Raw genomic sequence first — 13,772 nt, 5'->3', positions numbered from 1 at the left:
GGTGACTGAACATTACTATGTTATATTTACATTTCCGTTTTCTCTTTTCTATATAACCGTGAAATCGTTTACACTTGCGTAAACGTAGTAGTTGTCGCGCAAGAATACACACACCGGAACACTGACTTCCGCGAATGCGCATCCGAATAGGCTTATTGTATCTGTATGAAAAATCATCAATATATTGCATGTATAAATGTAATGTAAACCTGAAATTATATGTCAGCAAATAAAATTTTTAACAGATATTTTGTAAATGGGATGAAAAAATATTAACTATATTTTGTGTACTCTCTGAATTTGACAACATTTCCCGCCAAATTTAAGCCAGCTGTTCTGTAGGTCCATCAATTGACCGGCTGTTCCAACGATCGTATAACATTGAAGATACATTGTATGTATTTTCAACGTGACGCGCTAAGGTGCGTCATTTAAAATATCTGTATAAAAAATGCAGTTTACACACCAGTAAGCAACAAACAATAAAAATCATTCCTTATATTTACATTTCGACCGACCATTTCATTTAAATTAAGTGTTCAAATAAAATAAAACTCTGTTTTCCTTAAATCTCTATGAAATCACTGTAAGCGTGTTGGTTATAAACATTTTTTTGCTGTATTTACATTGGTATCCGATTTTTGCCGGAGCACTTTGTGTTCTTAGATACGAATTAAACATGTTTCAATCAAAATCACTTTCATTCATTTACAACGTGTTCTAGCGTTCGCTATCTTTTAATTCATAAGGCATAACAGTTTACAGATACACGATCACAAATCTAAACATGGTGATCAGAACTGATATAAAGTCATGGCTACAATCACATGGTGATCAGAACTGATATAAAGTCATGGCTACAATCAATGGTTGTCTCTACTTCGTCAGCGATCAACTATGAAAGTTTTCAGATTCGTTAATAAAGTGATACGGTTAACGATGAACACCGTAAATTGATAGATTGCTTAAAAAATATTTTCTCTATCTACCTATACATTTTGTACTCGTTGGTTCAGTCTGTTTTTCCAGCTTCGTTGGTGTCATTCACTTTATTAAAACATTGTTAGGTCCATTTATCTATTCTACTATTTATGTTATTAATTAACACATTCTCTCCGGTTTTTTTGACATGACTTAAATGTTGTTTGGCTTGAATTGTATCACGAGTAATTCTACGAACAGATAATACTTAGTTGTAAATGTATTAGGTCATTTGTGTTGTTGACACTATCGTCAAGTAAATAGTACATTTTCTTTTGTCATTCATTAAATGCTGTTTAAATATTTCGTATCAAAGAAAAGTTGAATTAAAAAAAAACATAAGTTTAGGGTGGAGAGGGAATGTAACCTTTATTTTGAGCCTGACTTACAACTATACTTGGTCTCCATACGTCCAAATATTCAGTAGAGTAGCAAACCAATTCCTGATGTGTATGGTAACCTTTATTGTAAGCCAGAGCGGACAATATCCCCATTTGTCCATGCACACTTTATCCATACAAGTTTACATTAACATTTCTGCACTAGTAACTTATTTGGAAATTAGATTTGATATTCGTTGCCTCCTTTTAAAACAGAAGACATTTGAAGATCGCTATAACATGATTCAGATGAACTTTCAATTTTATCATGTTACCTTTTCCATGCCGAGGTTATGTTATATTGAAATGGTGTACATATCTTTCTAATCATTCGTTTTATGCAAGACTGGTATATTAGCTACAATGTACATGGTCTGCATTGGTCAAGGGGAGATCATTCCAAGTGTGTTGTAGCTAGGAGAAAACGACGTTGCAGATATCAGTTTAATTCGAAGAAATCAGTTGTATGTCATCAAGTGTATGCATCTGTAGGGATACATGGGCAGGGATATGCTAAAATCTAAAAGAGATAATATTGATAAAATCTAAAATAAGTTTAAGACATCAGACATTACAGTAATGAAATAAACACCACCAGTCTTACATAAATATACTTTACTAAAATATGTACAAAGGAATAGAGTAAGTGTTAATGTATAACTCATATTAATGTTTGTGTCCGCTCCCTCCGTATGCTCCACTTGGCGCCCCATCAAAGGCACTACTCGGCGCCCCTCGCGTTGATATAACATGTGATCCCGGGTTATATGTCATTGGCGGAGGGTGACTTGGTGCCCCGTATGCCCCTGGGGGTAGACTAGGCTCCCCGTATGCCCCTGGGGGTAGACTAGGCTCCCCGTATGCTCCCGGGGGTTGAGAATGTCCGTACATTGACTGATATGATGGTGGAGGATGGTCAGGATAGCCTGCCATAAACTGTTGGGGGTAGCCCGCCAAGGCCTCAGCTCTCTCCCGTTGTCTCCGCTCTCGGCGCTCATCTCTTCCTAATGAAACATATTTATTTTTGAAAATGTGAGACGGGAGACAAATAAGATAAGATAGGATACAGAAATGTAAAATAAGTATTATGGCCAGTTAAAAAAGAGACCACATAAAAATATATAAAAAATTCAATTAGTTTGAATTGGACTGAATTTAGATACGAGAGAATACATTTAAATAAGATACAATACTAAAATATCTTCCATGATCTAGCTTCCCGTACTATACAATCGACTGATGTGATTATAACTCGTTTCATTCTTACAGATTTATTTTTTAATTTTCAGTTACAATACTTTAAGATGGTAAATGCCAAATGACTATGTATGGTTTGGGCCCTTTTTGGTCTATGTATGGTTTGGGCCCTTTTTGGTCTATGTATGGTTTGGGCCCTTTTTGGTCTAAACAATCCATCGATCCTTTAAACCAAGTGTTAAGAAAATTATTTATTGTGAAATATTTAGTTCATCCCTAATATATTATTGTAAAATAAAACGTTTTCTAATTTCGCAGCTTTAAGTTGTCATGGTATCCATCCTAAATATGCATAAATTAATCTAGAAACCATAGAGCGCAATCTTGAACAAACGAAACATTTACGTCAGAATACGTAGGTACTTCAGACACATCTTGAAGAGAAATATAAAATTTGTTCAAGGATGCGTTCTATGGTTTCTAGATTAAAAAACTCGCCAAAATTGACTAAATTTCCATGTTTTCATATTTTTTGCATATTTTGTATATCAAATATAGGTGCAATGATACATAACTAGCAGACTTATTCTGTCATAGATGTAACCGATATTTGAAATTCATCAATTTTGATTACAAAAAAGATGTTTGAAATTTTTATGGATATGGGGACCAAATAGCGCCCAAACTATACATACTCCATAACTCTTTATTGTTGTAATTAGTCTCGAACGAGCATTTTCATTGGCTTAATTATCACTTTTTCAGCACTTAATGCACATCAATGAAATAAATGAAAATATGGCGTCATCGTTTGTAACGCCGCTTGTGATTGGCTGATATAATGGCGTAATGATTTCATAGAAGAATGAGTCCTAAAATTGATTTGGAATTTTGGAGAAATGAACTTGAATATATTTTATGTTGTGGAGATATTACACAAAAAGCTGATTGTACTCTTACACGGAAGCCTGTAAGGGTTACATTGAAAAAATATTATGTCGTTATAACGACTTAGTATCTGGTAATAACGACTTACCTATGTCGTTAACACGACTAAGTATCTCGTTATAACGACTTACCTATATCGTTATAACGACTTAGCTTTGTCGTTAAAACGACTAACCTATTTCGTAATAACGACATAGTAGCTATTAGTCTCTCGTAATAACGACTTAGTACATACGTATGTCGTAAAAACGACATAGCTTTGTTGTTATTACGACATACCAAGTCGTTATAACGACATAGCTAAGTCGTTATTGCGACATAATAAGTCGTTTTAACGACATAGTTGAGTCGGTATTATGATATACTAAGTCGTTATAACGAGATAGATAAGTCGTTACTACGAGATACTAAGTCGTTATAACGACATTATATTTTTTTTCAATGTGCCCCTAACAGGCTTCCGTACTCTTATCATAAACCGCTTAACATAAAAAAAAATATTGAAGTTAATTATAAAACAAAATGCATGCAATCTATGTATTATCCTTTCACGTTATTGAACAATCGGGTCATACAATATAAAATGATACTGTTTCACGTATACATTATGTATTGAAGAAAATAGAATTCCGGAAGAAAAAAGTGTAGTTTTTATTACCTCTAGATATCTTTCTTGAGATTGTTAGAAATGACAAACTTACTACATTTGTATTTATATCATCTACCCACTAACAATAAGTTGATATAAAATGAAATTATCACGTTTCGAAAAAATAGATATATAATAAATAATATTACAGTCCTAATATAGCAACATGGAAGTCACGTGACAAAGCAACGTGTGACCCTATTCATGTTTCTAACGGCAACAAGCATCACCGGCCTCAATGTTATCATGAAGAAATGACACTCTGTTTCTACAAATGCCCCATTTATCAAAATCACAACACAAAGTGAAGTCGCAATTATAAAATGAAATAATTGATGCTCATTTTTTAAATTCTGAAAATTCAAAAAATGCATGCTACTAGTGTATTGGCTATAATATCCCGGCTGTAAAATCACTCTCTTTCGTGTGTGTTTAACTTTTGCAAATAGTTATAAATAACTTTTAATATGAAGAAGTCCATCAAATCCATACCTATTCCGTGAGTGTATATTTTCGCAGCCTTATTTTGAAACAGATATCAAGAAGTTCATCATCCATTAAAAAATAGTTTGTTCGTTGTATTATTTTAGACAAAAGATCAAATAACAATATCTTATAAATCATGGTTATAGACACATTATATGGTTCTGTGTTCAATGATTCCACCTACGTGCCGCGGCGTTCCCTTGTTCCGTGATATTGAGGACAGCTACACGGGTAGTCTTCCTAGAATGGTTTTTCATACAGCATATCAGCAGCCCGATAGCTAGGATGAGAAACACTACTGAGGTGGCTATAACACCAATCAGAAGCCCACTGTTAGCATCTCTGTATAAATATAAAACAACTCGGAGGTCATAATCAGCAGCCATACATACGGGGTATATAAAAAGACATATCGTGTTATGAAAATTAATTTGGCTGCAATATTTGTGCCGTTCATATCTTGTTATGTAAAATATACTTATTCGTTAGTATATTTGTACATGCATTAAAATAGCATACGTCATTTGGCACCACTTGGTAGATAGAGCATCTTAATTTAGTGTTCAGTTCAGATCAGAGGGTATGAAACGTCTACTAGAAGGTTGTTTTTTGCCAATCTTGGCAAGAGGAGTTTTACAAAATCTCATATGAAATGAACATTTGAAGATATTATGATCATTGCATTATGAATAATAGCAAATTCATATTTTTCATAAAGTTATAAAATTATCATTGAACCTCTAGGTTATTGATTTCATTTCTTAAAAGCTTTCCTCCAAGACATCAAACGTCACTTTACCACGTACCGTAAAGGCATAAATTATCATCCAATGGAATTATTTTTTACAGTATGGTATACTTTTTCGGCCAATAAAATTACTTGTTACAGACACGAGTACTTACTCGCAGCAGTATTGGTCGTTGATATTACCACAACATGTCTCGGCACACGTGATATAAGTAGTAGTTGTGACCCCACTGGTGGAGGATTCCGACTTACAGACGCTGCTCCCGTCACATACTGTAAACAGCAACAGTATACATCACGTGACAGAATAGATTCTGATAGGCTACGCACATTTTCAATAGTGTCCGGGCAAGCGGGCACTATGGAAGTGGCGCGAAATTGAACGTGAATGTATTGTGACGTCACCATTAGTGAATTTCCATGGCGTCATTATAACGTTGCGATTCGACCAAGACGTCAAGATGGCAGACAGGCTATTGTGTAAAACGAGTCTCTTGTGAAAGTGACGTACTTCACCCATTATTGCCTCATAGTATTGTCTCATGATGGGATAGTGCCTTTGGCTCGGGAACTATTCAACCTCTCAACCAGGTCATAAATAGATACCTATTATTATTAGTGTTAATAGGACACTATATAAACAGGAATAGTATTATTAGTGTTAAATACGACGCTATATAAACAGGAATAGTATTATAAGTGTTAAATACGACGCTATCAACAGGAATGGTATTATTAGTGTTAAATACGACGCTATATAAACAGGAATAGTATTATTAGTGTTAAATACGACGCTATGAACAGGAATAGTATTATTAGTGTTAAATACGACACTATATAAACAGGAATGGTATTATTAGTGTTAAATACGACGCTATATAAACAGAAATGGTATTATTAGTGTTAAATACGACACTATATAAACAGGAATGGTATTATAAGTGTTAAATACGACGTTATATAAACAGGAATGGTATTATTAGTGTTAAATACGACGCTATATCAACAGGAATGGTATTATTAGTGTTAAATACGACACTATATAAACAGGAATGGTATTATTAGTGTTAAATACGACACTATATAAACAAGAATTGTATTATTAGTGTTAAATACGACGCTATATAAACAGGAATAGTATTATTAGTGTTAAATACGACACTATATAAACAGGAATGGTATTATTAGTGTTAAATACGACGCTATATAAACGGGTATAGTATTATTAGTGTTAAATACGACGCTATATAAACAGGAATGGTATTATTAGTGTTAAATACGACGCTATATAAACAGGAATGGTATTATTAGTGTTAAATACGACGCCATCAACAGGAATGGTATTATTAGTGTTAAATACGACGCTATATAAACAGGAATGGTATTATTAGTGTTAAATACGACGCCATCAACAGGAATGGTATTATTAGTGTTAAATACGACGCCATCATCAGGAATGGTATTATTAGTCTTAAATACGACGCTTTATAAACAGGAATGGTATTATTAGTGTTAAATACGACACTACATGTATATAAACAGGAATGGTATTATTAGTGTTAAATACGACGCCATCAACAGGAATGGTATTATAAGTGTTAAATACGACGTTATATAAACAGGAATGGTATTATTAGTGTTAAATACGACGCTATATAAACAGGAATGGTATTATTAGTGTTAAATACGACGCCATCAACAGGAATGGTATTATTAGTCTTAAATACGACGTTATATAAACAGGAATGGTATTATTAGTGTTAAATACGACGTTATATAAACAGGAATGGTATTATTAGTGTTAAATACGACGCTATATAAACAGGAATGGTATTATTAGTGTTAAATACGACGCTATATAAACAGGAATGGTATTATTAGTGTTAAATACGACGTTATATAAACAGGAATGGTATTATTAGTGTTAAATACGACGCTATATAAACAGGAATGGTATTATTAGTGTTAAATACGACGCTATATAAACAGGAATGGTATTATTAGTGTTAAATACGACGTTATATAAACAGGAATGGTATTATTAGTGTTAAATACGACGTTATATAAACAGGAATGGTATTATTAGTGTTAAATACGACGCTATATAAACAGGAATGGTATTATTAGTGTTAAATACGACGTTATATAAACAGGAATGGTATTATTAGTGTTAAATACGACGCTATATAAACAGGAATGGTATTATTAGTGTTAAATACGACGCTATATAAACAGGAATGGTATTATTAGTGTTAAATACGACGCTATATAAACAGGAATGGTATTATTAGTGTTAAATACGACACTATATAAACAGGAATGGAATTATTAGTGTTAAATACGACGCTATATAAACAGAAATGGTATTATTAGTGTTAAATACGACGGTATATAAACAGGAATGGTATTATTAGTGTTAAATACGACACTATATAAACAGGAATGGTATTATTAGTGTTAAATACGACGCTATATAAACAGGTATAGTATTATTAGTGTTAAATACGACGCTATATAAACAGGAATGGTATTATTAGTGTTAAATACGACGCTATATAAACAGAAATTGTATTATTAGTGTTAAATACGACGTTATAAACAGGAATGGTATTATTAGTGTTAAATACGACGCCATCAACAGGAATGGTATTATTAGTGTTAAATACGACGCTATATAAACAAGAATGGTATTATTAGTGTTAAATACGACGCTATATAAACAGGAATGGTATTATTAGTGTTAAATACGACGCCATCAACAGGAATGGTATTATTAGTGTTAAATACGACGCTATATAAACAGGAATGGTATTATTAGTCTTAAATACGACGCTTTATAAACAGGAATGGTATTATTAGTGTTAAATACGACACTACATGTATATAAACAGGTGTAGTATTATTAGTGTTAAATACGACGCTATATAAACAGGAACGGCATTATTAGTGTTAAATACGACGTTATATAAACAGGAATGGTATTATTAGTGTTAAATACGACGTTATATAAACAGGAATGGTATTATTAGTGTTAAATACGACGCTATATAAACAGGAATGATATTATTCGTGTTAAATACGACGCTATATAAACAGGAATGGTATTATTAGTGTTAAATACGACGCTATATAAACAGGAATGGTATTATTAGTGTTAAATACGACACTATATAAACAGGAATTGTATTATTAGTGTTAAATACGACGCTATATAAACAGGAATAGTATTATTAGTGTTAAATACGACGCTATATAAACAGGAACGGCATTATTAGTGTTAAATACGACGCTATATAAACAGGAATGGTATTATTAGTGTTAAATACGACACTATATAAACAGGAATGGAATTATTAGTGTTAAATACGACGCTATATAAACAGGAATGGTATTATTAGTGTTAAATACGACGTTATATAAACAGGAATGGTATTATTAGTGTTAAATACGACGCTATATAAACAGGAATGGTATTATTAGTGTTAAATACGACGTTATATAAACAGGAATGGTATTATTAGTGTTAAATACGACGCTATATAAACAGGAATGGTATTATTAGTGTTAAATACGACGCTATATAAACAGGAATGGTATTATTAGTGTTAAATACGACGCCATCAACAGGAATGGTATTATTAGTGTTAAATACGACGCTATATAAACAGGAATGGTATTATTAGTGTTAAATACGACACTATATAAACAGGAATGGTATTATTAGTGTTAAATACGACGTTATATAAACAGGAATGGTATTATTAGTGTTAAATACGACGCTATATAAACAGGAATGGTATTATTAGTGTTAAATACGACGCTATATAAACAGGAATGGTATTATTAGTGTTAAATACGACGCTATATAAACAGGAATGGTATTATTAGTGTTAAATACGACACTATATAAACAGGAATGGAATTATTAGTGTTAAATACGACGCTATATAAACAGAAATGGTATTATTAGTGTTAAATACGACGGTATATAAACAGGAATGGTATTATTAGTGTTAAATACGACACTATATAAACAGGAATGGTATTATTAGTGTTAAATACGACGCTATATAAACAGGTATAGTATCATTAGTGTTAAATACGACGCTATATAAACAGGAATGGTATTATTAGTGTTAAATACGACGCTATATAAACAGAAATTGTATTATTAGTGTTAAATACGACGTTATAAACAGGAATGGTATTATTAGTGTTAAATACGACGCCATCAACAGGAATGGTATTATTAGTGTTAAATACGACGCTATATAAACAAGAATGGTATTATTAGTGTTAAATACGACGCTATATAAACAGGAATGGTATTATTAGTGTTAAATACGACGCTATATAAACAGAAATGGTATTATTAGTGTTAAATACGACGCTATATAAACAGGAATGGTATTATTAGTGTTAAATACGACGCTATATAAACAGGAATGGTATTATTAGTGTTAAATACGACGCCATCAACAGGAATGGTATTATTAGTGTTAAATACGACACTATATAAACAGGAATGGTATTATTAGTGTTAAATACGACGTTATAAACAGGAATGGTATTATTAGTGTTAAATACGACGTTATATAAACAGGAATGGTATTATTAGTGTTAAATACGACGCCATCAACAGGAATGGTATTATTAGTGTCAAATACGACGTTATATAAACAGGAATGGTATTATTAGTGTTAAATACGACGCTATATAAACAGGAATGGTATTATTAGTGTTAAATACGACACTATACAAACAGGAATGGTATTATTAGTGTTAAATACGACGCTATATAAACAGGAATAGTATTATTAGTGTTAAATACGACGCTATATAAACAGGAATTGTATTATTAGTGTTAAATACGACGCTATATAAACAGGAACGGCATTATTAGTGTTAAATACGACGCTATATAAACAGAAATGGTATTAATAGTGTTAAATACGACACTATATAAACAGGAATGGAATTATTAGTGTTAAATACGACGCTATATAAACAGAAATGGTATTATTAGTGTTAAATACGACGGTATATAAACAGGAATGGTATTATTAGTGTTAAATACGACGCTATATAAACAGGAATGGTATTATTAGTGTTAAATACGACGTTATATAAACAGGAATGGTATTATTAGTGTTAAATACGACGTTATAGAAACAGGAATGGTATTATTAGTGTTAAATACGACGCTATATAAACAGGAATGATATTATTAGTGTTAAATACGACGGTATATAAATAGGAATGGTATTATTAGTGTTAAATATGACAGTATATAAACAGGAATGGTATTAGTAGTGTTAAATACGACACTATATAAACAGAAATTGTATTATTAGTGTTAAATACGACGCTATATAAACAGGAATGGTATTATTAGTGTTAAATACGACGCTATATAAATAGGAATTGTATTATTAGTGTTAAATACGACGCTATATAAACAGGAATGGTATCATTAGTGTTAAATACGACGCTATATAAACAGGAATGGAATCATTAGTGTTAAATACGACGCTATATAAACAGGAATAGTATTATTAGTGTTAAATACGACGCTATATAAACAGGAATGGTATTATTAGTGTTAAATACGACGCCATCAACAGGAATGGTATTATTAGTGTTAAATACGACGCTATATAAACAGGAATTGTATTATTAGTGTTACTACGACACTATATAAACAGGAATTGTATTATTAGTGTTAAATACGACGCTATATAAACAGGAATAGTATTATTAATGTTAAATACAACGCTATCAACAGGAATGGTATTATTAGTGTTAAATACGACGCTATATAAACAGGAATGGTATTATTAGTGTTAAATACGACGCTATATAAACAGGAATAGTATTATTAGTGTTAAATACGACGCTATATAAACAGGAATGGTATTATTAGTGTTAAATACGACACTATATAAACAGGAATGGTATTATTAGTGTTAAATACGACGCTATCAACAGGAATGGTATTATTAGTGTTAAATACGACGCTATATAAACAGGAATGGTATTATTAGTGTTAAATACGACGCTATATAAACAGGAATGGTATTATTAGTGTTAAATACGACGCTATCAACAGGAATGGTATTATTAGTGTTAAATACGACGCTATATAAACAGGAATTGTATTATTAGTGTTAAATACGACGCTATATAAACAGGAATGGTATTATTAGTGTTAAATACGACGCCATCAACAGGAATGGTATTATTAGTGTTAAATACGACGCTATATAAACAGGAATGGTATTATTAGTGTTAAATACGACGCTATAAACAGGAATGGTATTATTAGTGTTAAATACGACGCTATATAATCATATATCCCCATATGCCGCACTATAAACAGGATATTATCATCAGATATATTTTCAAATATTAGCCAGCCCAGACTTCATCATATCGAAAACTGAAGTTTCTGTATGGGACAACAGATGAGACAAGTAGTAGTAGCCTTTGAAGTATATAAAATAATATCGAATAAAAAGTGTACACTATTTGAATGACTTTTAAATTGGGCGTCACTCTCTGTAGTCATTAAGGAGTCTCTGTATCCTGTGATAGGTTAGCTTTTTCCTCCTGAAATTTTACATTAACATATGTCAGGTGTGGATATCACAACAGTGATAGTAACTACGTAGTAAATATCGGGGATGTATTCTAAGGGGGTATGAATTTAATATTAATCATAAAGTAAAACAAAAACCTGGGAATATACATTTAGCCTTCTACAAAATAACAAAATAGAGGAAATTGGTATTATTACATTGTTGATATTGTAGGGTGACACAGGACAGGTATGTGTTGATTGTATTTGTAAAATTGTATGTTGTGTCATACTTACAGTGTAGAAGTACACCAGATAAAAAGACGAAACCTGAAAACATCCCTGTCTGTTTCACTTTATACAGTCGTCAACGATTGAATTCCATTATGAACAGTTTGAAACTTTCACTTCAAACACATGTTAAAATGAACGTTTTCAATTCCATACTTCCAAATCACATGTCTCGGGTACGCAATATCGAGTGCTAAGTGTTCTGCTATTCCGTCACTTATCGGTAGTACCTGGAGTGGTCAACTTAACTCTACCAACAAGCTGCCCTTATATACAATAACTGTATTCATTCATTATTATAATATCCAACACTAATGTATTATTTCCAATTGACCATAATATTTAATAATCGCTTCATATAATGGATATTAAATACTTGATTTAAAAACAAGAAAAGCTTTGTTTGAACTTTTTAATTCCACTATCAGAGCCTAACAAAGATGGCACACCTGGATATTTAGGGTTTTGTGACGTCGCTAATATTATAATTGTGCACGACAATTTTGTGTCACGAAAGCTATTGTTTTACTGACACCAGGCATAGCGACCCATTGTTAGTATTATTTAAAGTTACGATCTTAAATGTTTATATGATCAAAATACCGCGGATCATTAGTGTATTGTTTTAAAGTCTTTGTTCCTTATCTTATATATAACCAAGGGGTATGGAAGTCTCCACAGGGCGTTAAGTCTAAACTAGGACAATAAGCCTCCATTCAAACTCTGCTTAAATGTTTTTGTTATCAGATCATTCTATATGGACTGGTAGGATCTTTGTGTATTGTTAGAAGAAATATATGTACAATTTCATTCTCTTTGTTTTATGTCTGTATCAAATATATCCATGTAGCAATTTTGATATCTTAAAGTTGATCGTTTAATTTGAATAATATCATAATTGATATTCAAGTAATCCATTTTAAACCTGGACCCATTCCGCAGGAATCAACTGAAAGCATACATGACAGTCAAGTCGCCTATCAAAATCCGATAATAATGATTAACAAAGTAAAAGTTTATGTAGATCTAATATATAAGTTCAAAAAAAACTTATAGTGAATGTTGGCAGGTTATTACTCAGGAATAAAAAAAAACAAGAAACAAAATGAAATGAGAATTAAAAAAGAAAGCTGAATCTACATGATAATTATACATAATGAAAATCAGTTCGTTTTGATGTTTTTAATTACAATTTGTTTGGTATCACTTTTGAATTAAATAATAAATATAATACTTGGTGAAAGAGACCGCTTTAGGAGTCCTTAAGAAAGCAGGTAAATCATTTTAAAACCACCATTTCTAAATTCAAATTAAGATACAATTACCATAAAAAAACTCTAAAATACTTCCCCTTCCATTGACTCAAATGCATATATATATATATTGAGGGAAATTTTACTTTTTAATTCGGTCATGAAACCCAAAGCTGATTTTTGACAATTCAAAATTAGCGGGTTGACATCAGTTAGAAGTTTTAACTTGGCTCTGTGAACAGGTAGACATAGGTACAGTTCA

At 31.7% G+C, this 13,772-nt stretch overlaps 1 protein-coding gene across 1 annotated transcript; it reads right to left on the bottom strand.

The window, feature by feature from the left end:
* Positions 1 to 1,351: 1,351 nt before the first annotated feature.
* On the bottom strand, positions 1,352 to 12,616 carry LOC138334347 (uncharacterized). Its single transcript, XM_069282997.1, has 4 exons — positions 12,264 to 12,616; positions 5,545 to 5,662; positions 4,826 to 4,983; positions 1,352 to 2,365 (listed from the first exon to the last, which is right to left on the bottom strand). The coding sequence occupies exons 1-4, from the start codon at positions 12,304 to 12,306 to the stop codon at positions 2,028 to 2,030; spliced, it is 657 nt and encodes a 218-aa protein (XP_069139098.1). The 5' UTR covers positions 12,307 to 12,616; the 3' UTR covers positions 1,352 to 2,027.
* Positions 12,617 to 13,772: the final 1,156 nt, after the last annotated feature.

Source organism: Argopecten irradians, chromosome 11, assembly GCF_041381155.1.
Source record: "Argopecten irradians isolate NY chromosome 11, Ai_NY, whole genome shotgun sequence".
NCBI lineage: Eukaryota > Metazoa > Mollusca > Bivalvia > Pectinida > Pectinidae > Argopecten > Argopecten irradians.
Note: the sequence above shows the minus strand (reverse complement) of the source record. Positions and strands in the feature narration are given on the sequence as shown.

Coding starts and splice junctions, on each gene's coding strand:
- LOC138334347 (XM_069282997.1), bottom strand. CDS start 12,306: ATGTTTTCAGGTTTCGTCTTTTTATCTGGTGTACTTCTACACT. Junction 4,984..5,544: donor AACGACCAATACTGCTGCGA/GTAAGTACTCGT, acceptor ATATTTATACAG/AGATGCTAACAGTGGGCTTC. Junction 2,366..4,825: donor ACAAGGGAACGCCGCGGCAC/GTAGGTGGAATC, acceptor ATGTTTCATTAG/GAAGAGATGAGCGCCGAGAG.